Consider the following 22,442-nt stretch of genomic DNA (forward strand, 5'->3'; position numbering starts at 1 on the left):
GCAGGTGGATCACGAGGTCAGGAGATCGAGACTATCCTGGCTAACATGGTGAAACCCCGTCTCTACTAAAAATACAAAAAACTAGCCGGGCGTGGTGGCGGGCGCCTGTAGTCTCAGCTACTTGGGAGGCTGAGGCCGGAGAATGGCGTGAACCCGGGAGGCGGAGCTTGCAGTGAGCCGAGATCAGGCCACTGTACTCCAGCCTGGGAGACACAGCGAGACTCCGTCTCAAAAAAAAAAAAAAAATAAATAAATAAATAAATAAATAAATTAGTAAAATATTTAATAAGCAAAATAAAAACTCAGCTTCCTGTCAAAAGACTAAGAGGAGGTTCTCCTTCTCCTCTTCCTATTAAAGAAAATAAGTTTTAATTTCCAAATATTTGGCATTTCTTGCCAAGCAAATGAAATCCAGCAATCCTATTTAATTAACAAGTGCTTTTACTGTGAAATTTTTCTCAATGTCAATAACAAGCATTTTCACAAATCAATCAACAACTCAAAAAGGTTTGAAGGCCCAATGCCAAATGTAGTCCTTTAACAGAATCAAGAGACATTTACGATGGTTCAAAGGCAAATTAATTGAAAAAAGAAAAAAAAGCATCTCATTTTTGGAAATAGCAAACTTCTAATTTGAAGTATGCAAGTTAGAGGCCAGGCACAGTGACTAAGTGTTATTACAAAAGAGTCAAGAGACTGGGCATGGTGGCTCACACCTGTAATCCTAGCACTTTGGGAGGCTGAGGCGGGAAGATCACATGAGCTCAGAAGTTCGAGACCCACCTGGGCAACATAGTGACACATCCCCTCTACAAAAATTAAACAAAATTAGCTGGACATAGTAGCACATGCCCATAATCCCAGCTACTCTGGTGAATGAGTTCGTGGGAAGATTGCTTAAGTCCAGCAGATCATGGCAGTGAGCCATCATCATGCCACTGCACCCCAACCAGGGAAACAGACTGAGAATCTGTCTCAAAAAAAATTTTTTTTTTAATTTTTTAAAGAGTCGGGTATTTTTTTTTAAGTTTCTAAAGGCCAGGAACAGTGGCTTATGCCTGTAAGCCCAGCATTTGGGGAGGACAAGACTGGAGGATTGCTTAAGCCCAGCCTGGGCAACATAAAATTGTCTCTACAAAAAATTTTTTTAAAAAATAGGCCAGGTGCAGTGGCTCACGCCTGTAATCCCAACACTTTGGGAGGCCAAAGAAGGCAGATCACTTGAGGTCAAGAATTTGAGATCAACCTGGCCAACATGGTGAAACCCCATCTCTACTAAAAATACAAAAATCAGCTGGGCACGGTGGCACACACCTGTAATCCCAGCTACTCAGGAGGCTGACGCACAAGAATTGCTTGAACCTGGGAGGCGGAGGCTGCAGCGAGCCGAGATCACACTACAGCCTGGGCAACAGAGTGAGACTCTGTCTCAAAAAAAAACAATTAATAATAAAATAAAATAAATAATTAGCCAGGCATGGTGGCACACATACATAGTCCTAGCTATTCAGAAGGCTGAGGTGAGAGAATTGCTTGACCTAGGAGTTCAAGGCTGCAGTGAGCTAGGACTGAGCCACTGCACTCCAATCTGGGTAAGAGTGCAAAATCCTGTCTCAAAAAAACAAAAATAAAAAGATAAAAGCTGGACACGGTGGCTCACTGCTGTAATCCCAGCATTTTGGGAAGCCAAGGCTGGTGGATTGACTGAGGTCAGGAGTTCGAAACCAGCCTGGCCAACATGGTGAAACCCCAACTCTACTAATAATACAAAAATCAGGCCGGGCGCGGTGGCTCAAGCCTGTAATCCCAGCACTTTGGGAGGCCGAGGCGGGCGGATCACAAGGTCAGGAGATCGAGACCACAGTGAAACCCCGTCTCTACTAAAAATACAAAAAATTAGCCGGGCGCGGTGGCGGGCGCCTGTAGTCCTAGCTACTCAGGAGGCTGAGGCAGGAGAATGGCGTGAACCCAGGAGGCGGAGCTTGCAGTGAGCCGAGATCGCGCCACTGCACTCCAGCCTGGGCAACAGCGTGAGACTCCGTCTCAAAAAAAAAAAAAAAAAAAAAAAAAAAAAAAATGAGCTGGTTGCAGTGGCACGTGTCTATAATCCCAGCTACTCGGGACACTGAGGCAGGAGAATCACTTGAACTTGGGAGGCAGAAGTTGCAGTGAGGCGGAGGTTGCAGTGAGCCGAGATCACGCCATTGTACTCCAGCCTGGGAGACAAGAGCAAAACTCCATCTCCAAAAAATAAAAAATAAAATAAAATATAGAAGTGAGGGCCCTAACCACACAAAAGGATAATACTAGAAGTTCACAGTGCAAAATCATCCTTTCAATTGGGGTGGAAAACCCACACAAATTTTTTAAGTTTATAATTAGATTTAACAGTATTACGATTCTAATAAGCAAGTTAAATCAGAAACCTTGAGATAATTATAAATATTTTACAGATATTTTGGAACCCAAGTATTAAGACTATAAATAAATATTAGCCCACATCTATGAAAAATGACTCATGTTTCTTTCTAATGAATTGACCATTACATTTCCGAACTTATGAAATGGCCAACAGACCACAGAAAGACAATTCTTTAGGCTCCTGCTTGAAACCAACAGCTTCAGCAAACTGCTGGCCTTGATTCAGGGCCAAAGGAAAACAAAATCCTTCAATTAAGCAAAGTAGCAGAGATTCCCACTAGTCTTCAAACTAGCAAATCACAGCCTTAACAGGCAGAGTAAAAAGATACGGGTAAGGCAGTGTCTGGTCATTGGAAGAGACTGATTGGAACAACGAACATCATCCACAAAGGCCAAGCACCTCTGACTGGAACGAGTGGTATGGGCCTAAAATGGAAAAAGACAGATAAAATACACCCACGAAAGAACATAAAACTATGATGAAAATAGTTATATAAGAAAAGCGCATCCTAAAGGCTAGAAAATTCAACATTTAACAAAAACAGATTTACCAATATTATGCAAAAGACAAAAAACTTTAAAACCTAGTGTATAAAGAAGGAGTCAACCTTAATACCAAATACACCTCTCCATATTCTAAAAGTGTGATACAGCCTAATTAAGATAAATTTTGTCTTTTACCAACAGAACTCTTTGAAATTGTAGCCTTAAGTGGAATCTCAACAAATGAAACAAATAAAATTACTCTTACCGAAACGGAGACCAAGGGTTTGAAAAACAAATTTAAGAATGATCACTTAACCCTTCTTCCTATTAACCTTACTTCCTACATTCAATTGCTCCTACTCTACCTTCCCACCTTTTAAAACAAGATTCCTAAGCAATTTAGGCTTAACCTGTGCTTATTTCTGAACTGAAGAATATCTGAACCAAAGGACTTAGAAACTCTTCCCAACTACTCAATATGCAAATGAGAATACTGAGGCCCATAAAAGTTAACTGTGCAGACAAAGAGCTGGTCAGTGGGGACTCAGACTAGAATCCATGTCTCCTGACTTCAAGCTAAGTGCTTTTACTACAACCCAAGTGCAAAAAGTCAGATTTCAGATCCAGGACTGGACATAGGGAATTCGAGACCAGCCTGACAAACATGGAGAAACCTCGTATCTACTAAAAATACAAAATTGCCAGACATGGTGGCGCCTGCCTGTAATCCCAGCTACTCGGGAAGCTGAGGCAGCAGAATCACTTGAACCCGGGAGGTGGATGCTGCGGTGAGCCAAGATCTCGCCACTGCACTCCAGCCTGGGCAACAAGAGTGAAACTCTGTCTCAAAAAAAAAAAAAAAAAACTGGACATAATGTTTTGACAATTACGCTAACTTTGTAAATAAAGCGAACGTGGCCAGGCACAGTGGCTCATGTCTGCAATTCCAACACTTTGGGAGGCCAAGGTGGGTAGATCACGAGATCAAGGATTAGGAGACCAGCCTGGCCAACATAGTGAAACCCTGTCTCTACTAAAAATACAAAAAATTAGCCAGGCGTGTGGTGGCGGGCACCTGTAATCCCAGCTGCTCGGGAGGCTGAGGCAGGAGAATCGCTTGAAACTGGGAGGTAGAGGTTGCGGTGAGCCGAGATTGCACCACTGCACTCCAGTTCAGGTGACAGTGCGAGACTCCATCTCAAAAACATAAAAACAATAAATAAAGTGAACATATATACCTTAAAGGTATACACACAAATTACCTGTTGGGCGGCACCATCTGTGGCCAGCATTCTCCGTTCCTTCAACTGCCTATGCAGTAAGGCTTCCACTCCATAGCGCTGGCGGTATCGACGCAGACATTTTAATCGCTTTAAGTTCTCTCGTTCTTTGGCCAAAAGTCCCTCTGGGCCAGTCAGGAGACTACTGCCTAGAGTTACAAGAGTCAAGATGTTATTTGCCAAGCAATCCATCAAATTTACTTCTCCAAGTAAACAAGTAAACAGGAAAATCTTTGGGCATAAGATAGGCAGTTTCAAAAGCAAATTAGCCCCCACCCCAGGTACCAAGACAGAAATAAATCTAATTATAGTCATGTACTACATAAACCACTTTTTAATCAATCATGGACTATATATACTACAGTGGTCCCATAAGATTATAACAAAACTGAAAAATTCTTATTGCCTAGTGACATCATAGTTCAACCCACACATTTGTGGCGATGCTGGTAGCCAAACCTACTGTACTGCCAGTTGTATAAAAGTCTAGCACAGTTTGGACATGGTGGCTCACACCTGTAATCCCAGGACTTTGGGAGCCCAAGGCAGGTGGATCACCAGATGAGGAGATTGAGACTATCCTGGCCAACATGGTGAAACCCCATCTCTACTAAAAACACAAAAATTAGCTGGGCGTGGTAGCATAAGCCTGTAGTCCCAGTTACTCGGAAGGCTGAGGTAGGAGAATTGCTTGAACCCAGGAGGTGGAGGTTGCAGTGAGCTGAGATCACACCACTGCACTCCAGCCCCGTGACACAGTAAGACTACATCACACACACACAAAAAAATCTAGCACATATAATTATGCACAGTACATAATACTTGATAATAAACAACTATGTTACTGGTTTATGTATTTACTGTATTTATCCTTAGAATGTACTCCACTCTATTTATTTTTTTAAAAAAAATTTAAATGTAAAACAGCCTCAGGCAGGTCTCTCAGAAAGTATTGCAGAAGACACTGTTATCATGAGATGACAGCTCGCTGCATGAGACTGTCCCTGAAGACCTTTCGCTGGGACAAGATGTGGAAGCAAAAGACAGTGACACTAGGCCCGTGTAGGCCTAGGCTAATGTACGTGTTTGCATCTTAGTTTTTAACAAAAGTTTAAAAGGTTTTTTTTTTTTTAATTAAACTAGAAAAGCTTATAGGGATATAAAAAAATATTTTCGTACAGCTATACAGTGTGTTTGTGTTTTAAGCTAAGTGTTATTACAGAGTCCAGAAGTTTTTCTAAAAAAAATTTTTAAGTTTATAAAGGCCAGGTGCAGTGGTTCATGCCTGTAATCAATCCCAGCACTTTGGAAAACCGAGGTAGGAAGATCACTTGAGCCCAGGAGTTCAAGACTAACCTGGGCAACATAGCGAGACCCTGTCTCTACAAAAATTTAAAAATTAGCTGAGTGTGCTGGTGCATCTGTAGTCCTAGCTACTCAGGAGGCTGAGGCAGGATAGCTTGAGTCCAGGAGTTGAAGGCTGCAGTGAGTAAGGACCACGCTACTGCACTCCAGCCTGAGTGACACAGCAAGATTCTGTCTCTCCAAAAAAAAAAAAAGCTTATAGGCCAGGCGCGGTGGCTCATGCCTGTAATCCTAGCACTCTGGGAGGCCAAGGTAGGCGGATCACTTGAGGTCAGGAGTTCTGAGACTAGCCTGGCCAACATGGCAAAACCCAATCTCTACTAAAAATAAAAAAATTAGCCGGGCATGGTGGAATGTGCCTGTAATCCCAGCTACTCGGGAGGCTGAGGTGGGAGAATTGCTTGAACCTAGGAGGCAGAGGTTGCAGTGAGCTGAGATCATACCACTTGCACTCCAGCCTGGGCAACAGAGTAAGACTCCGTATCTGTCTCAATTTAAAAAAAAAAAAAAAAAAAAGAGTTTATAAACTAAAAAAGTTACAATAAGCTAAGGTTAATTTATTATTGAAGAAAAAAATTTTTTTATAAATTTAGTACATCTTAAGTGTACAGGACTTACAACGTCTACAGTAGTAAATAATAATGTGCTAGGCCTTCCCGTTGACTCACGACTCACCACTCACTCGCCCAAAATAACTTCCGGTCCCACAAGCTCCATTCATGCTAAGTTCCCATTTTTAAAATCTTTTATGCCATAATTTAACTGTACCTTTTCTATGTTTAGATGTGTTTAGGTACACAAATACCACTATTACAACTGCTCACAGTATTCAGTACAGTAACATGCTTGTACAGGTTTGCAGCCTAGGTACATTGTAGGCTATACCACCTATGTTAGCGTTACTCTATGAAGTTTGAATGACAAAAATCGCCTAACAACGTATGTATCCCCGTCATTAAGCGACACATGACTGTACTACCAAATTCACAAGTTAAACCCACAACAGCTTATTGGAACTGGCATAAAACTTGCCTAGAGCTTCATGTTCCACTTTGCGATTATGTAAGTACCGGCGCTTCTTCTCCTTGAGCAGATGCTGAAGTCGTTTAAACTGATCAATATACAAAGACTGCAAACGAATTAGCTTCTCACGCATAATCAGGGCCACTTCTTCTGCCGTGTAGACACCAGCATGTCTGGAATAAAACAGAATTCAGCAAAGCATAAGAAAACAATAATAATAAAACCCAAGTTTAAAAGAGTAGTAGAGATGTCAGACTAAGTTTGTTATTTAACAAGTGGTGAGATAATCACCTTAATAGTAATGTTTTCACAAAACATCGTACCATTCAAGTTGTTCCTAAATAAAACAAGGGAGAAAATCTCCAAGAAAGAACACTAATCTGTGATTTCCCAAAATGGGGGAAGGAGAAATGTCTTATTTTTTTCCAGCTATTTGCATTACATTGAAAAGAAAGTGAACATGTGGAACACTTTAAACTTTTATTAACCTACATTCTTAATGTTTTGATATGAAATCACTTAACCAGTCAGGACAGCTTTAAAGTGTTAAATTCATTAACGTGTATCTCTCACATATACATATTCTCATATATATATATATATACACACACACACACATTTTTTTTTTTTTTTCGAGATAGGGTCTCACTCTTGTCATCCAGGATGGAGTGCAGTGGTACAATCGATCACAGCTCACTACAACCTCTGCTTGCTGGGCTCAAGCGATCCTCCCATGTCAGCCTGCCAAGTAGCTGGGATTACAGGTGTGCACCACCCCACTTGGCTAATTTTTGTATTTTCTGTAGAGATGGGATTACACCATGTCGTCCAGGCTTGAACCCCTGGGTTTAAGCGAACCTCCCACCTCAGCCTCACAAAGTGCTGGAATTAAAGGCATAAGCTACTGCATCTGGCAATATATTTTAATTAAAACACTAAAGATACCAACATCAAATAATTTTTTTTTTTTGAGACAGAGTCTTGCTGTGTCTCCCAGGCTGCAGTGCAGTGGCACAACAACCTTAGCTCACTGCAATCTCCGCTTCCCAGGTTCAAGCAATTCTCCTGTCTCAGCCTCCCAAGTAGCTGGCATTACAGGCACCTACCACCACACCCAGCTAATTTTTGTATTTTAAGTAGAGACAGGGTTTCTCCATGTTGGTCAGGCTGGTCTTAACTCCTGACCTCAGATCGATCTTCCAGCCTCAGCCTTCCAAAGCGCTGGGATTACAGGCATGAGCCACTGTGCGCGGCCAAAACTTGTGATTTTTTAAAAAATATAGTCCTATATTGGAGCTCATATGGACCCTCAAATAACTAGTCAAAATGGGCTACACACTGTCTTCAGCTAATTTTCTTGACAATATTCTCAAAATTCAGTACCCTAGGTTAACCCTTAATTGCCAAAGATCTGGCACGTATCCATGTCAACTTGATTAAGCTTTGCTGTCAATTATAAACTAAAAGAACTTTCGGATTGCGCCACTGCATTCCAGCCTGGTTGACAGTGAGACTCCATCTCAAAAAAAGGAAAAAAAAAAAAAAAAAACTTCTAAAAATTATGCTAGTGATTAATGTGTGGAACACTGTTCCCTGGCTCTGATTTATGCAACCAAAATTAAGAGATGCGGGCAGGTGTGGTAGCTCACGCCTGTAATCATAGCACTTTGGGAGGCTGAGGCAGGCAGATTGCTTGAGCCTGGGGGTTCAAGACCAGCCTGGGCTGTAATATGGTAAAACCCTGACAATACAAAAAATATAAAAGTTAGCTTGGCACCGTGGTGTATAGCTGTAATCCCAGATACTCAGGAGGCTGAGGTGAAAGGATCATTTGAGCTTGGGAGTGGGAGGCTGCAGTGAGCTGAAATCGCGCCACTGCACTCCAACCTGGGTGACAGAGCAAGACCATGTCTCAAAAAATAAATAAATAAGAGAATAACTTTGAATTTTAAAAATTTTGTTTCATTCATCTTGTCTGATCATTACATAAATACAAAGAACAAGCTACATACCTTAAGTTTCATAGAGTAAAAATTTTATTGAAAAGGCAAAACACATACACTAATTTTAAGTCTAAAATTATATTTTATTACTTTTATTTATTTTTTTTTTTTTTTTTTTTTTTTTAAGTCACCCAAAGAGTCAGTTGCTCTGTTTCCCAGGCTTCACTGAAGTGGCACAATGTTGGCTCACTGCAACCTCCACCTCCCAGGTTCAAGCTTTTTTTAAGAAAAGTCTCTCATGCTTCCTCAAGCAACCTCCACCTCCCGTTCAAGTAGCCTTCGTTGTTGGGATTGCAGGCGTGTGCTGCCACGCTCGGCTAATTTTTTTATTTTTTGTATTTTTAGTAGAGATGGGGTTTCACCATGTTGCGCAGGCTGGTCTCAAACTCCTCCTGAGTTCAGGCAATCCACCTGACAAGGCCTCCCAAAGTGCTAGGATTACAGGTGTGAGCCACTGTGACCAGCCTATGCTTTATTTTTAAAAACTAGCTTGTTAAGTCACTGAAAAACATAGAATAAACATATAAAATTAACCTTAGGACTGAAAGCAAGTAATTTCTGCCAAAATTTCTTCTAAATATAAACAAGAGCCAATATTACCTGTGTGTAAGAGGTACTTAACTATATTCTGAAGTAAAAGTGAACAGAAATTAAGAAAAATCAAAACATGGTTAATAAAACCAGCAAAGGGGCGGGAGTGGAAGCTCACGCCTGTAATCCCAGCACTTTACGAGGCCAAGGTGGGTGGATCACTTGAGGTCAGGAGTTCGAGACCAGCCTGGCCAAGAGGGCGAAACCCCCTCTCTACTAAAAATACAAAAATTAATCGGGTATGGCGGCAAGCGCCTATAATCCCAGCTACTCAGGAGGCTGAGGCATGAGAATCACTTAAACCTGGAAGGCGGAGACTACAGTGAGCCAAGATCGCTGCACTCCAGCCTGGGCGACAGAACAAGACTCTGTCTCCAAAATTAAAAAATTAAATAAATAAAATAAATAAACAAATTAAATAAATAAAAATAATACATTAAAAATTAAAAATAAAATAAAATAAAAAATAAACCAGCAAATAACAGAAATTACAAAAGCTAACAGACTATCAGAAAATGTGAAAAGGCTTTAAAAATACATAACGGTTGGCTGGGCGTGGTGGCTCAAGCCTGTAATTCTAGCACTTTGGGAGACCGAGGCGGGCATACTGCCTGAGCTCAGGAGTTTGAGACCAGCCTGGGAAACATGGTGAAATCCCGTCTCTACTAAAATACAAAAAAAAAAAAAAAAAATCAGCTGGGCGTGGCGGCATGTGCCTGTAGTTCCAGCTACTAGGGAGGCTGAGGCAGAAGAATTGCTTGAACCCAGGAGGCAGAGGTTGCAGTGAGCTGAGATCGTGCCACTGTGCTCCAGCCTGGCAACAGAGCAAGAATCCGTCTCAAGAATAAATACATAACAGTTTCACAATGTGACTAAGTTATATCTTCAGAAAAATGGGTTATGCCTGCATTAACCTGTCTCTAACCTAAAATACTGAGGCCTTAACTTAATGTAGAGTTTGTTAAAATGAAATTCACTTTTTGAATACTGAAAATGAGAAAAATAAAAATTGTTTTAAAAAATTAATTTCACTGCACCCTGTCAGAAGAGAATTTAACCAATAGCCTGCGACTGAAATGTATTAATCTGAAGTCATTACTATTAGAAATCATTTGGTGGGGGCAGTAAACAACCTACTAAATGAATGCCTGCTGGTTCATGTAACAGATGGCTCATTTACTTAAAGATGAATGCGCCAGACTTTCAGAGCTAGACATTAAAATTATGTACTAATTCCCCTTGCTCTGGTATGTGCAAATGAAAGTCAAGGTTTTATTATTAAAATTCATCTTCAAAAAACAGGGTCTCACCTTACATTCTACCAAACAGTCTCTCTTATAAAGGGCATTTTCCGAATTTCTTTATTTGGAAAACAATGATGAAGATTCAATAATGTGAAATAACCTTCAGCCAAACAAGTTTTGGATGTTTATAGAGGTCATATGATACAATTATTATTAAAAAAGGGAAATGAAGACTTAACAATTACCTTTAGGATAAAACTTCGTTAAGTATTAGATGTTGTAGATAAGCTTTTATTTATTTTTTCTGTGTGCGTGAGATAGGGTCTCCCTCTGCTGCCCAGGCTGGAATGCAGTGGCACGATCACAGAGCCTCGACCTCCCAGGCTCAAGTGATCCTCCCACCTGAGCCTCTTGAGTAGCTAAGACTACAGACCACGTGCACTACCATGTATGGCTAATTTTTAAATATTTTGTAGAGACGGGGTCTCCCTATGTTGTCGAGGCTGATCTCGAACTCCTGGGCTCAGGCAATCCTACCACCTCGACCTCCCAAAGTGGGCGGATCACCTCAGGTCAGGAGTTCAAGACCAGCCTGCCAACATGGAGAAACCCTGTCTCTACTAAAAAACACAAAAATCAGCTGGGCATAGTGGCAGGCACCTGAAATCCCAGCTACTCAGGAGGCTGAGGCAGGAAAATAATTTGAACCCGGGAGGCAGAGGTTGCAGTGAGCTGAGAACGCACCATTGCACTCCAGCCTGGGCGACAAGAGTGAAACTCTTATATCAAAAAAAAAAAAAAAAAGTGCCGGGATTACATGCGTAAGTCACTGTGCCTGGCCATAAACAAGCTTTTAAAGATTACTTTTAACAAAACAATTAAGTAAGTGGTTACTTTTGAGAGAAATCACATATATACTAACAGGAAGTTTAAAAAATCTATGCCAAGAATATTCTAGTTAGAATAAAGTCTCTAGCAACATCATAAACAATACAAAAGGTGTCTTTTCTGTAACAAGCAATTCAAGATAAATGTGGTTAAATTATTAGATGATTCAAAAAGTGATACTATGAATGACAAAGACACCGGTGCCCTAAGATGAAAATTCTTAATGAAAAGCATTTCACTCAGTGGACATACTACTAAATTACTATATTATTAAATATAACAAGATAGTAATATGTAATCATATTATAAGAAAACATTGAACATCTCTATTTACACGCCTAAAAATGCATAAATTTAGTGGGCCTAAATTATTTTTAAAAAATAATCTCATTGGGAAAATTAACAAAAGCCTTATACTTAGTTGCCTAATAGTTGGCCATATTTGGGGCTTTATTTTCTCTTCTGAACATGTTTCTTCTAGGAGAGAGTGACATCAACTGCCTAGTCCTTTCCACATTTATATCTCTCATAAAACTACCTGGTATTTTGGTTTATACAGCAGTCTCCTGCACGTTAAATCAGCATGGATGTGCCTCCTAGAGACTGATCCACTCTAGATTATTACCAACATAATCAAGTTTCTCGACCTTAAGCTGAGTGTTTACCACACCAAATGACACTCCCTTTGTAACCCTAGAGAGCATACATCTCTTCAAAGCAGCAAGTTTGATCATCTAGAACCACAATGGAAAAAAAAGGAATGAAGCTGGGCCTGATGGCTCATGCCTGTAATCCCAGCACTTTGGGAGGCTGAGGCAGGTGAATCACAAGGTCAGGGGTTCAAGACCAGCCTGGCCAACATGTGAAACCCCATCTCTACTAAAATTACAAAAAATGAGCTGAGTGTGGTGGTGGGTGCCTATAATCCCAGCTACTTGGGAGGCTGAGGCAGGAGAATCACTTGAACCTGGAAGGCAGAAGTTGTAGTGAGCTGAGATCGTGCCACTGCACTCCAGCCTGGGTGACAGTGCAAGGCTCCATCTCAAAAAAAAAAAAAAAAAAATGAATATGTTGGTTTAGGTTACTATTTGTGAGAGAATCCTGCAAGAGAACAGACATTCCCTTTCAAACTACTTAGATGGGCTTTCTAAACTAGTACTTCCTGAATAGTTGACCACAGTGAGATTACTCAATAGAAATGGATGAAATTATTCTACTCAGAAAACTTAATATATGGCCATACTATCCTGAATATGCCCAACCTCCTCTGATATCAGAAGCTAAGCAGGGTCAGGCCTGGTTAGTAGTTGGACAGGACAAAATGTAACCCTAAATGACTTCTTATAAACCAAAGAATCTAAAGTAATGAAGAAAATACTATTCCAAGAACAAAAGCCCAATAGTCAACCTAGAAATTACCCCTTCCACTATTTACAGTCCCTCTACATAAACTATCAGTACTAAGTGTTAAGACACAGAAGTCAGCAGGCAAAAATTTTAAAACACTAAACCCAGACCTTGAGACACAGAAATAAGAGACTTCAGAGTGGTAATGTTTTTATGCTTCTATAACTCCTACGGTGATGATGGGTTAAGAGAAGAGCAGAAGCTTACTAAGATATAAAACTGACTAAGACATAATCACTTTTGGGTTTCTAAATCGGTTTCTCTTTCTTAGGCACAAAACCAAACTCTTGAATACCTTTTCCTTCTTCTTTTTAAAAAAATCCACACACTAAAAACACTAAATGTTTGAGGTGATGAATATGCTAATTACCCTGATTTGATCATGACACAAGGTTTACAAGTATCCAAACATCACACTGTACCCCATAAATATGTAAAATTGTCAATTTAAAACAATATAAAACTTTTAAAAACTTGTAAATCCATAAATACGACATTTTACAGAAGTATTCAACTACAATCACATTATTTCTGAGTTTTAAGCCAAGTACCCATTCACAACCATTTTCTCTTCTCTAAACTGGTGTGACCGTTTCTCAATCCACCTCCCACACTCCCATATCTAAATTTCCTGTTTTCTCCCCTATACTTTCTCATATGTAGAATGTGGTGTTCAAACTTTTTCTAAATTACAAGACTTCTAAAAAAGAATCATCCTGCCTTGAAGCAAGATGACAACGAACCATGCCACTTTTATATACAGAATCTCTTACTGCTGACAAATGGCTGTCTTCAACCCTCCTAGGTTATTAATTTATTAACAGCATGCAGCGCCACATTCCACATACTAACTACATTTCAAATGCCTTATGTGGAGTTACAACTTACTTTAAGGGATCTTCTTGATCACTGTCTATGCTATCAGCTTCACTGTCAGGGTCACCTCTCCATGTCTGATCCACAGTAATGGGTTCCTGCTCCCCATCACTCCAGCTGTCTTCATCTGAGGCAAGGAAGGGAGAGCAGCCATTAAGACTTCCCACCTCTGTAACTCCACCACACAAAACTAGATTACTTATCAACCCAAACCTTGAAAAAAAAAAAAAAAAAAAAAAAAAAAAAAAAAAAAACTTTGTACAAAGGCACTGGGAAATAAAAACGCTTTAACAAAATACAACCCAGTATGATTACTTACAACACAAATGAGTACACCATGCCCTCTTAAACAGAAAAATCAACTTAAAATTATTGTTTCCTGAAATTACCTAACAAAGCTGCTGAGCATTAAAAAAGCAATGAAAGAAATGGTCACCAACTCAGGAGAGTAAACCTAGGCAAACACTACTTCAAATTCAAAAGAATTGGTAAACAACAAAGCAATCCCGGAATTCTCAACAAATTCCTGATGAATTAACAATATTGCCAAATAGTTCAAGGCATTGTGCTAACCCAAAACAGTTCCCCCTTAACTTTCTTCCTCCTTTTTCATTCCAGGAGAGAAGATCCTTACCTAGTATTCGGCTGGCTTCACTGCGACTACTTTCTGGAGTCTGAGACCCCAGCTCTGTCTTAGCATATGAGCTGAGCTGGCACAGGAGTGTTTCACCCATAGGCCCTGGGTTGGTCTTCTTCATTTGAGCATGAAGTGCCAGGGCATTCCTACGGACATGTTCAGCACAGAAGGACACCCTAAAGAGACAAAACATTAATATTTTATAAGTCCCTTCTTGAAAGCATTCAATAATTTTCATAGTCCCTAATCTTTAAATCATTTTCAGGGAATTAAAATGATTATTACATTCATTTCTAAAAATGCAAGTCAGAGGAATTTAACTGGCCCAAGGTCAACTCATTGACTTTTTATTAAAGGAAAGTAACAGGCCGGATGAAGCGGTTCACCCCTGTAATCCCAGCACTTTAGGAGGCTGAGGCAAGGGATTGGGTCTTGCTCTGTTGCCCAGACTAAAGTGCAGTCATGCAATCATAGCTCACTGTAGCCTTAAACTGCTTGGTTCAAGTGATCCTCCTGCCTCAGCTTCAAAATAGCTAGAACTATAGGCATGCACCACTGTACCGGCAAATTTTTTTTAGTTTTTTGTAGAAACAAAGTCTATGTTGCCAAGTCTGGTCTGGAACTCCCAGGCTCAAGTGATCCTCCCATCTCTTGATACACCCAAGAAGCTGGGACTACATGCCCAAGACATTATGCCCAGCGAATTTTTTAATCTTTTGTAGAGATGTGGTCTCACTATACTGCTCGGGTTGGTCTCCAACTCCTGGCCTCAAGTGATCCTCCTGCTGTGGCCTCCCAAAGTACTGGGACTACAGGCATGAGCCACTGCGACCAGCCAGGGACACAATTTTAAAACTACAAGATATGTACAAAATTATCTAGTCAGGTTATGTTTTTGCATAGATACCTTTGCATACATGATGAAAACTATGAACCCTCTTACAGAAGAATTCACACATATACAACTTTGCATGTTATTTAACAAAATTCATGGACAGCCAAATACACATCCCTCCATTAAGAATAATTTTAGGGGCTGGGTGCCGTGGCTCACGCCAGTAATCCCAACACTCTGGAGGGCCGAAGCGGATGGATCACCTGAGGTCAGGAGTTCAAAATCAGCCTGGCCAACATGGTGAAAACCCGTCTCTATTAAAAAGTACAAAAATTAGCCAGGCGTGGTGGCGCACGCCTTAAGTCCCAGCTACTTGGGAGGCAGGAGAATCGCTTGAACCTGGGAGGCGGAGGTTGCAGTGAGCCGAGATCACCACCGCACTCCAGCCTGGGGAATAAAGGGAGACTGTCTCAAAAAAAAAAAAAAAAAAAAAAGAAAGAAAAAAAGATTAATTTTAGGGTCGGGCACGGTGGTTCACGCCTGTAATCCCAGCACTCTGGGAGACCGAGATGGGAGGACACCTTGAGGCCAGGAGTTTGAGACCAGCCTGGTTAAAACAGCAAGACTCCATCTCTCTTAAAAAAAAAAAAAAAAAGTAATTTAGAATATGCCTTTATTTTACTACAGATAAGGGAAAAGAACCAAAGAGGTGAACTAAGTAATCCAATTCAAGGGTCCTTCCAGTCTTCACCGTTTTTTCAATTTTCCAAGGATACAACCATAACCCCAAATTTACAAGGACGTGATCTCAAACGCGGCAGCTATGCTGAAGCCCACATCATATCACACACCCCCTCGCTTTAAGACAAACGACATATATATCTATACATACATACCCATCTTTCTTCTCTGGCTTTGGGGCAGCACTGGGACATCTTTTTCCATTCTTCGTCGATATATAACTACACTGCTTGAAGGGTGCATTCTTGTCTTCAAGGATATGCTTAATGCAAAACTCCTGCCCCTCCAGACGAGGCTGAGAGCATGGACGATGAGTGAATGCACAAGACAGAGGTTCCTGCGACCTGGACACTGGAGTGATCCTCCCCCGATTGGTTGGCAGGACGTGAATCCGAATCCTGTTCATAACCAAAACCTGCGGGGTCAAAATAAAAATCAGAAAGCCTTTACCCTTCCCGAAAATTCCTGCTCCACCGTATCTGGACAGATGGCGCGGGCAGTTTCCAAAAGAGAGGCAGAAGTCGGCCCCGTAAGGTACGCTCCCTAACTGCCCGCCGCCCTCCCCAGGTCTCCACAGGCATTTGTGGCTTTCCCTCTCTTTAGCTTGTCCCTCCATGCCCGGCCCCACCCCGAACCCCACCACGCTGAATGTATCTTCAGGACTCGCACAGCTGCAGCATGAAGGGAAGCGACAACGCCAGGCCCACGCGACGGCCACGCTGCCACCCTGCACGCCGCCTTTGTCCCGGCCTGCCTCAGAGCACACGACTGGGCCCGGCCTCGGAAGTCCATGCGAGCGCCATTTTGTCCTACTCCGGTCACCAGAGATCCTGGCTCCTTGAAGCCTGTAGGAAGAAGACTGACTCCGACACTGCTTTGAGGCGAAACAGCAGCTCTGAGTTGACAAAAAGGGCGAAATAGCAGCCCAACTGCAAGAGCTTAGAGCAAGGAACGCCGCCATCTTACCTCAGGCGCTGCGCCGCGCTGCGCCGCGCTCTGCCGCGCCGCTAGCCCTACTCTGGTGGCGGCCGCGGCTCCTAGATTGGCCTCGCTCCTTTCCGGACTCCTGGCTACTGATTGGCTACCGCGCCTATGACGGGGTGTCGCCATTGGCCGAGGCCCACTACCTATCGTGTCTGGAAGGGCGGAGCGCTGAGAAAATGCGCGGTTGGGGTGGCTATGACTGTCAGCAACTCCGCCCCGAGGAGAGTGAGCTGGGGAAGGGGGCGGAGAGCGGGCTGCGGGGCGGGTTGCCAGCTAGTCATATTTTTCCAACTTGCAGCGTGGCTCGTTTTCCGGCTACTTTTGAACCCTCAGTCTGTGGTCCTAGGCTGCTGTTCCCTCACCACTGTACACAGCTAGCATAAAATCAGACAAGCCGGGCGCGGTGGCTCACGCCTGTAATCCCAGCACTTTGGGAGGCTGAGGCGGGCGGATCACCGGAGGTCGGGAGCTCGAGACCAGCCTGACCAACATGGAGAAACCCCGTCTCTACTAAAAATACGAAATTAGCAGGGCGTGGTGGTGCATGCCTGTAATCCCAGCTACTCGGGAGGCTGAGGCAGGAGAATCGCTTGAATCCGGGAGGCGGAGATTGCGGTGAGCCGAGATCGCGCCATTGCACTCCAGCGTGGGCAACAAGAGCGAAACTCCGTCTCGAAAAAAATAAAATTTTTTTTATAAATCAGACATAGACAGAGGCTGGAGGATCACTGTTTTTGTTTTTTGTTTTGTTTTTGAGATGGAGTTTCACTCTTTTTGCCCAGGCTGGAGTGCAATGGCACAATCTCGGCTCACTGCAACCTCCGCCTCCCAGGTTCAAGCGATTCTCCTGCCTCAGCCTCCCTAGTGGCTGGGATTATAGGCATGTGCCACCACGTCCGGCTAATTTTGTATTTTTTAGTAGAGACGGGGTTTCTCCATGTTGGTCAGGCTGGTCTCGAACTCCCGACCTCAGGTGATCCGCCCGCCTCGGCCTCCCAAAGTGCTGGAATTACAGGCGTGAGCCACCGCGCCCGGCCAGGATCACTGTTTGCACATAAAACGTCTTTAGTTTTCTTTTGTGAACAGTTCAATACATGTACTGAACATTTGGTGTCGAGAACCCTGAGAAACATTTTTTGGGTGTTTACTGACTCTGGGAATTACATATATAAATTCATTGAATTTTTCAAAGCAACCCTAAGAGGTAGAGGTTAGTATTATGTCAATTTTACAGATAAGAGGACTGAGGAACAGAATGGGACATAGCTAGTAAATGGGAAAAGAAGACGAATTTGAACTCAACATCCTTCATCCCTTATTGCCGCTTATATAGTAAAGAGCATTGGACTGAGAATAAGGAAATATTTGTTCTAGTTTAGGGCTGCTTCTCATAACTGTGTACCCTGTCTTTAAAATTCCATGCTAAATAATGCAGGTATCATAACGACAGACACAATACCAATCATACCATCCTTTAAGGATTTTTAGTTTCAAAGCATCTTTCTGTCATCTCTGCCACTTGTAGAAATGATTCCTCGCTTTCTTCCCATAACCCTTCTAGACATTTTTTGCCTTCCAGCATCCCTTATCTGCTGTCAGTTTAAGAAAGATGTTTTATCCATGCCTAATAAGCAAGTGAGCATAAGTCACAGTGGAAGTGAGCATAAAGATTCTACAGCCCTCAAGAAAAACACTCAGGCTGAGCGTCATGGTTCACCCCTGTAATCCCAGCACTTCGAGAAGCTGAGGTGGGAAGATCGCCTGAGCTCAGGAGTTCGATCTCAGAAGGCCTGAAATTCATTCATTCAACAAATATTTATTGAGCACCTAAGTGCCAGGAGAGAACAAGGAAGATAACCCTGCTCTCTTGGAGTGAACATTCTAGGATAGTTTGGGATTATGGATGCAATACAAACATAATATTAACAACAATGATTTATATACATAAGCAAACAGACCAACCCTCAGGAGTACAAAAAAGATGTTTTGTTACAAACACCCTATAATTAAAAAATAGCCAGAGGCAATCATGTCACAGAAAACTTGGGAATCCGAATCTGCAACCAAATGTAGTAATATCAAAAAGCAACATTAAAACTACCGTAGTGAACAATATGAAGAGACACAGGAATAGATGGGGAAGAAACAAAGACTTTCTTTTAATGAATTTACTGAAGGTCTTAGTTGAAAAAAGAATCCTTCTTGTAAGTCCAAGACAGACAAAATATTACTATTTAGAACCACTTCCTTTTTTTTTTTTTTTTTTTTTTTTTTTTTTTCTTGTGACCGAGTCTTGCTCTGTCGCCCAGGCTGGGGTGCAGTGGCATAATCTCCGCTCGCTGCAACCTCCGCCTCCCGGGTTCAAGTGATTCTTCTTCCTCAGCCTCCCCCCAGTAACTGGGACAACAGGTGTGCGCCACCGCGCTCGGCTAATTTTTTTATATTTTTAGTGGAGACGGGGTTTCACCATATTGGCCAGGCTGGTCTTGAACTCCTGACCTCGTGATCTGCCCACCTCGGGCTCCCAAAGTGCTGGGATTACAGGCGTGAGCCACCACGCCCGGCCTAGAACCACTTCTAAGTGAAAGGAGGGAGCAGATTTTTTTTTTTTTTTTTTTTTTTTTTTTTGGGGACGGAGTCTCGCTCTGTCGCCCAGGCTGGAGTGCAGTGGCCGGATCTCAGCTCACTGCAAGCTCCGCCTCCCAGGTTTATGCCATTCTCCTGCCTCAGCCTTCCGAGTAGCTGGGACTACAGGCGCCCGCCACCTCGCCCGGCTAGTTTTTTGTATTTTTTAGTAGAGATGGGGTTTCACCGTGCTAGCCAGGATGGTCTCGATCTCCTGACCTCGTGATCCGCCCGTCTCGGCCTCCCAAAGTGCTGGGATTACAGGCTTGAGCCACAGCGCCCGGCCGGGAGCAGATATTAAAAGCTCAAGATGTCAGCAAATTCTTTGTTCTGTTTAACAAAGTAGATGGCTTTTTTCTTCTTTTTGAGATGGAGTCTCCTCTGTGGCCCAGGCTGGAGGTAGATGGTTTTTTTTTTTTTTTTTTTTTTTTTTTTGAGACGGAGTCTTGCTCTGTAGCCCGGGCTGGAGTGCAGTGGCCAGATCTCAGCTCACTGCAAGCTCCGCCTCCCGGGTTTAGGCCATTCTCCTGCCTCAGCCTCCGGAGTAGCTGGGACTACAGGCGCCCGCCACCTCGCCCGGCTAGTTTTTTGTATTTTTTAGTAGAGATGGGGTTTCACCGTGCTAGCCAGGATGGTCTCGATCTCCTGACCTCGTGATCCGCCCGTCTCGGCCTCCCAAAGTGCTGGGATTACAGGCTTGAGCCACAGCGCCCGGCCTTGATGGTTATTTTTAATTCACCAAACACTTTGTAGCTATTGAAGAGGTGAAAGTAGACCAGAAGCTATTTATAAATAGGGATTAGGAAACGAGTTTGGGGGGCTAATCCTAGAGAAGAGAAAAAAAAAAAAAAAAAAAGATGAAAGCGGCTGGGCACGGTGGCTCACGCCTATAATCACAGCACTTTGAGAGTCCGAGGCAGGTGGATCACCTGAGGCCAGGAGTTCAAGACCAGCCTGGCCAACATGGTGAAACCCCATCTCTGCTAAAAGTACAAAAACTAGCCAGGTGTGGTGGCACGTGCCTTAATCCCAGCTACTTGGGAGGCTGAGCAGGAGAATCGCTTGAACCCAGGAGGCAGAGGGTGCAGTGAGCCAAGATCGTGCCACTGCACTCCAGTCTAGGTGACAGAGCAAGACTGTCCCAAAAAAAAAAGTTATCAAAGACCTTCTCCTTGCTAATTCTAATGAAGTTTTCAGGCCTCATCTTATTAGACCACTTTGCAATATTTAACACACTTGGCCACTCCTCCTCCTTAGAACCCCATACTCTTTCTAGATCTCCATACTCTTCCTAGTTTCCCATCTACATCATAGTCACCCACTCTCTGTCTCTTGTTTCTCTCTTTTCCCCAATTCTAAACACTGAACATTTCTATTTTCTACTACTACTCCTTTACTTATCTCACTCTGTTTCATCCCATTCATAAGCTGATATCTCCCAAATGTGTATATCCAGCCTGGACCCCTCCTTTGAACTTGACTCTCTAGTCATCTGTCCAGTAGGCATCTCCACTTGGATGTCTAATTGGCATTTCAAATTTAATGTTAAAGCCAACCTCCCGCTACTCCTGTAGTCATCTCTACCTCAGTATATGACAACCCCAACCATCCTTGACTTCTTTCTCTTCTAATAGCAAATCCTATTAGCTCCATCTTCAAGATATATCACTTCTCGGCCGAGCGAGGTGGCTCACACCTGTAATCCCAGTACTTTGGGAGGCTGCGGCGAGTGGATCACCTGAGGTCAGGAGCTCAGGATCAGCCTGGCCAACATGGTGAAACCCTGTGTCTACTAAAAATACAAAATTAGCTGGGTGTGGTGGTGCATGCCTGTAATCCCAGCTACTTGGGAGGCTGAGGCAGGAGAATCGCTTGAATCTGGGAGGCAGAGGTTGCAGTGAGCCGAGATCGCGCCATTCCATTCCAGCCTGGGCAACAAGAGCAAAACTCCATCTCAAAATCTCAAAGAAAAAAAAAAAAGATGTATCACTTCTCATTACCTTGGGTACTTCTAACCTGTCCAAGCCACCCTCATCTCTTAAATTGTTGTGAGAGCTCCTTGCCCTTGACTCCTATAATCTATTTTCAACACAGCAGCCCAAATGAACATTTTAAAACCTAAGTTGGATGTCACTTCCCTTCTCAAAACTTTCCAATAGTGTCTGTTCCATTCACTCAGTCTTCATACAAGGTCCTGTTGTATTTGGCTTTCTATTGCCTCTCTAACCTCATATCCTGCTACTCTCCCCTCTCCAATACCCCCTCCCTACTCATTCCTATACCAGCTACACTGGCTTCCTTGCTATTTCTCAAACATATCAGCATATTCTCACCTCAGAACCTTTGATGCCTCACATTTCCTGGAATGATCTTATCCTAGTTATTCCCATGACTTGCTGTCACCTCCTTCAGGTCTTCTCTAAAGGTCATGAGGCTTCTGGTCATGAAGCCTTCCCTAGCCACCTTTTTTCCAATTCCGACAGCCCTACTTACCTACACACACACATGCACACACACATCCCTAGGTCCTATTTTCTGCTTTAGTCCCAAAGTGCTTATTATGGCCAGGTGCAGTGGCTCACACCTAAAATCCCAACAAGAGTGAAGGAGGCCCAGGTGGGCAGATCATTTAAGCTCAGGAGTTCAAGACCAGCCTGGGCAACATTGGATGACCCCATCTCTTAAAAAAATAGCCAGATGTGGTGGTGCACACCTGTAGTCTTAGTTACTCAGGAGGCTGAGATGGGAGGATCACTTGAGCCTAGGGAGGTCAAGGATGCAGTGAGCCGTTATCTTGCCACTGCACTCTGGCCTGGGAGACAGTGAGACTGTTTCAAATAGAAAAAAAAATTTTAAGTGCTTATCACCACCTGACATACTGTTTTACTTATTTGTAAATTCTTTGACGGCAGAATGTCTGCTTACTGCCATATTCCCATTAGTAAACAGTCCACAGCAGTTAGTAGGAAGTTTTTTTTTTTTCTTTTTTTCCCGAGACTGGGTATAGATCTATAGCCCCACAGGAGTGCAATGGTG

The 22,442-nt window shown here is 42.8% G+C and overlaps 1 protein-coding gene and 1 non-coding gene across 4 annotated transcripts in view; both read right to left on the reverse strand.

Moving 5' to 3' along the window:
• The window catches only part of KANSL2 (KAT8 regulatory NSL complex subunit 2), a 29,328-nt gene extending 12,475 nt beyond the window's left edge, over positions 1 to 16,853 (reverse strand). Inside the window, exons 1-8 of one of the 3 annotated variants that reach the window (XM_050746898.1) lie at positions 16,764 to 16,830; positions 16,467 to 16,642; positions 15,953 to 16,212; positions 14,219 to 14,397; positions 13,597 to 13,711; positions 6,581 to 6,748; positions 4,170 to 4,332; positions 2,751 to 2,847 (exon numbers count right to left, since the gene is read on the reverse strand). In XM_050746898.1, the coding sequence (XP_050602855.1) occupies positions 2,751 to 2,847; positions 4,170 to 4,332; positions 6,581 to 6,748; positions 13,597 to 13,711; positions 14,219 to 14,397; positions 15,953 to 16,212; positions 16,467 to 16,589 (1,105 nt within the window). In that variant the 5' untranslated portion in view covers positions 16,590 to 16,642; positions 16,764 to 16,830. Of the gene's footprint in view, positions 1 to 2,750; positions 2,848 to 4,169; positions 4,333 to 6,580; positions 6,749 to 13,596; positions 13,712 to 14,218; positions 14,398 to 15,952; positions 16,213 to 16,466; positions 16,643 to 16,763 lie in introns of all 3 variants that reach the window. The other 2 variants (XM_050746900.1, XM_050746901.1) reach the window with 2 other exon arrangements.
• Positions 2,517 to 2,653, reverse strand: LOC126931899 (small nucleolar RNA SNORA2/SNORA34 family). The gene has a single exon (XR_007718007.1). It is a non-coding gene; the product is annotated as a small nucleolar RNA SNORA2/SNORA34 family (small nucleolar RNA).
• Positions 16,854 to 22,442: the final 5,589 nt, after the last annotated feature.

Source organism: Macaca thibetana, chromosome 11, assembly GCF_024542745.1.
Source record: "Macaca thibetana thibetana isolate TM-01 chromosome 11, ASM2454274v1, whole genome shotgun sequence".
Taxonomy (NCBI): Eukaryota; Metazoa; Chordata; class Mammalia; order Primates; family Cercopithecidae; genus Macaca; species Macaca thibetana.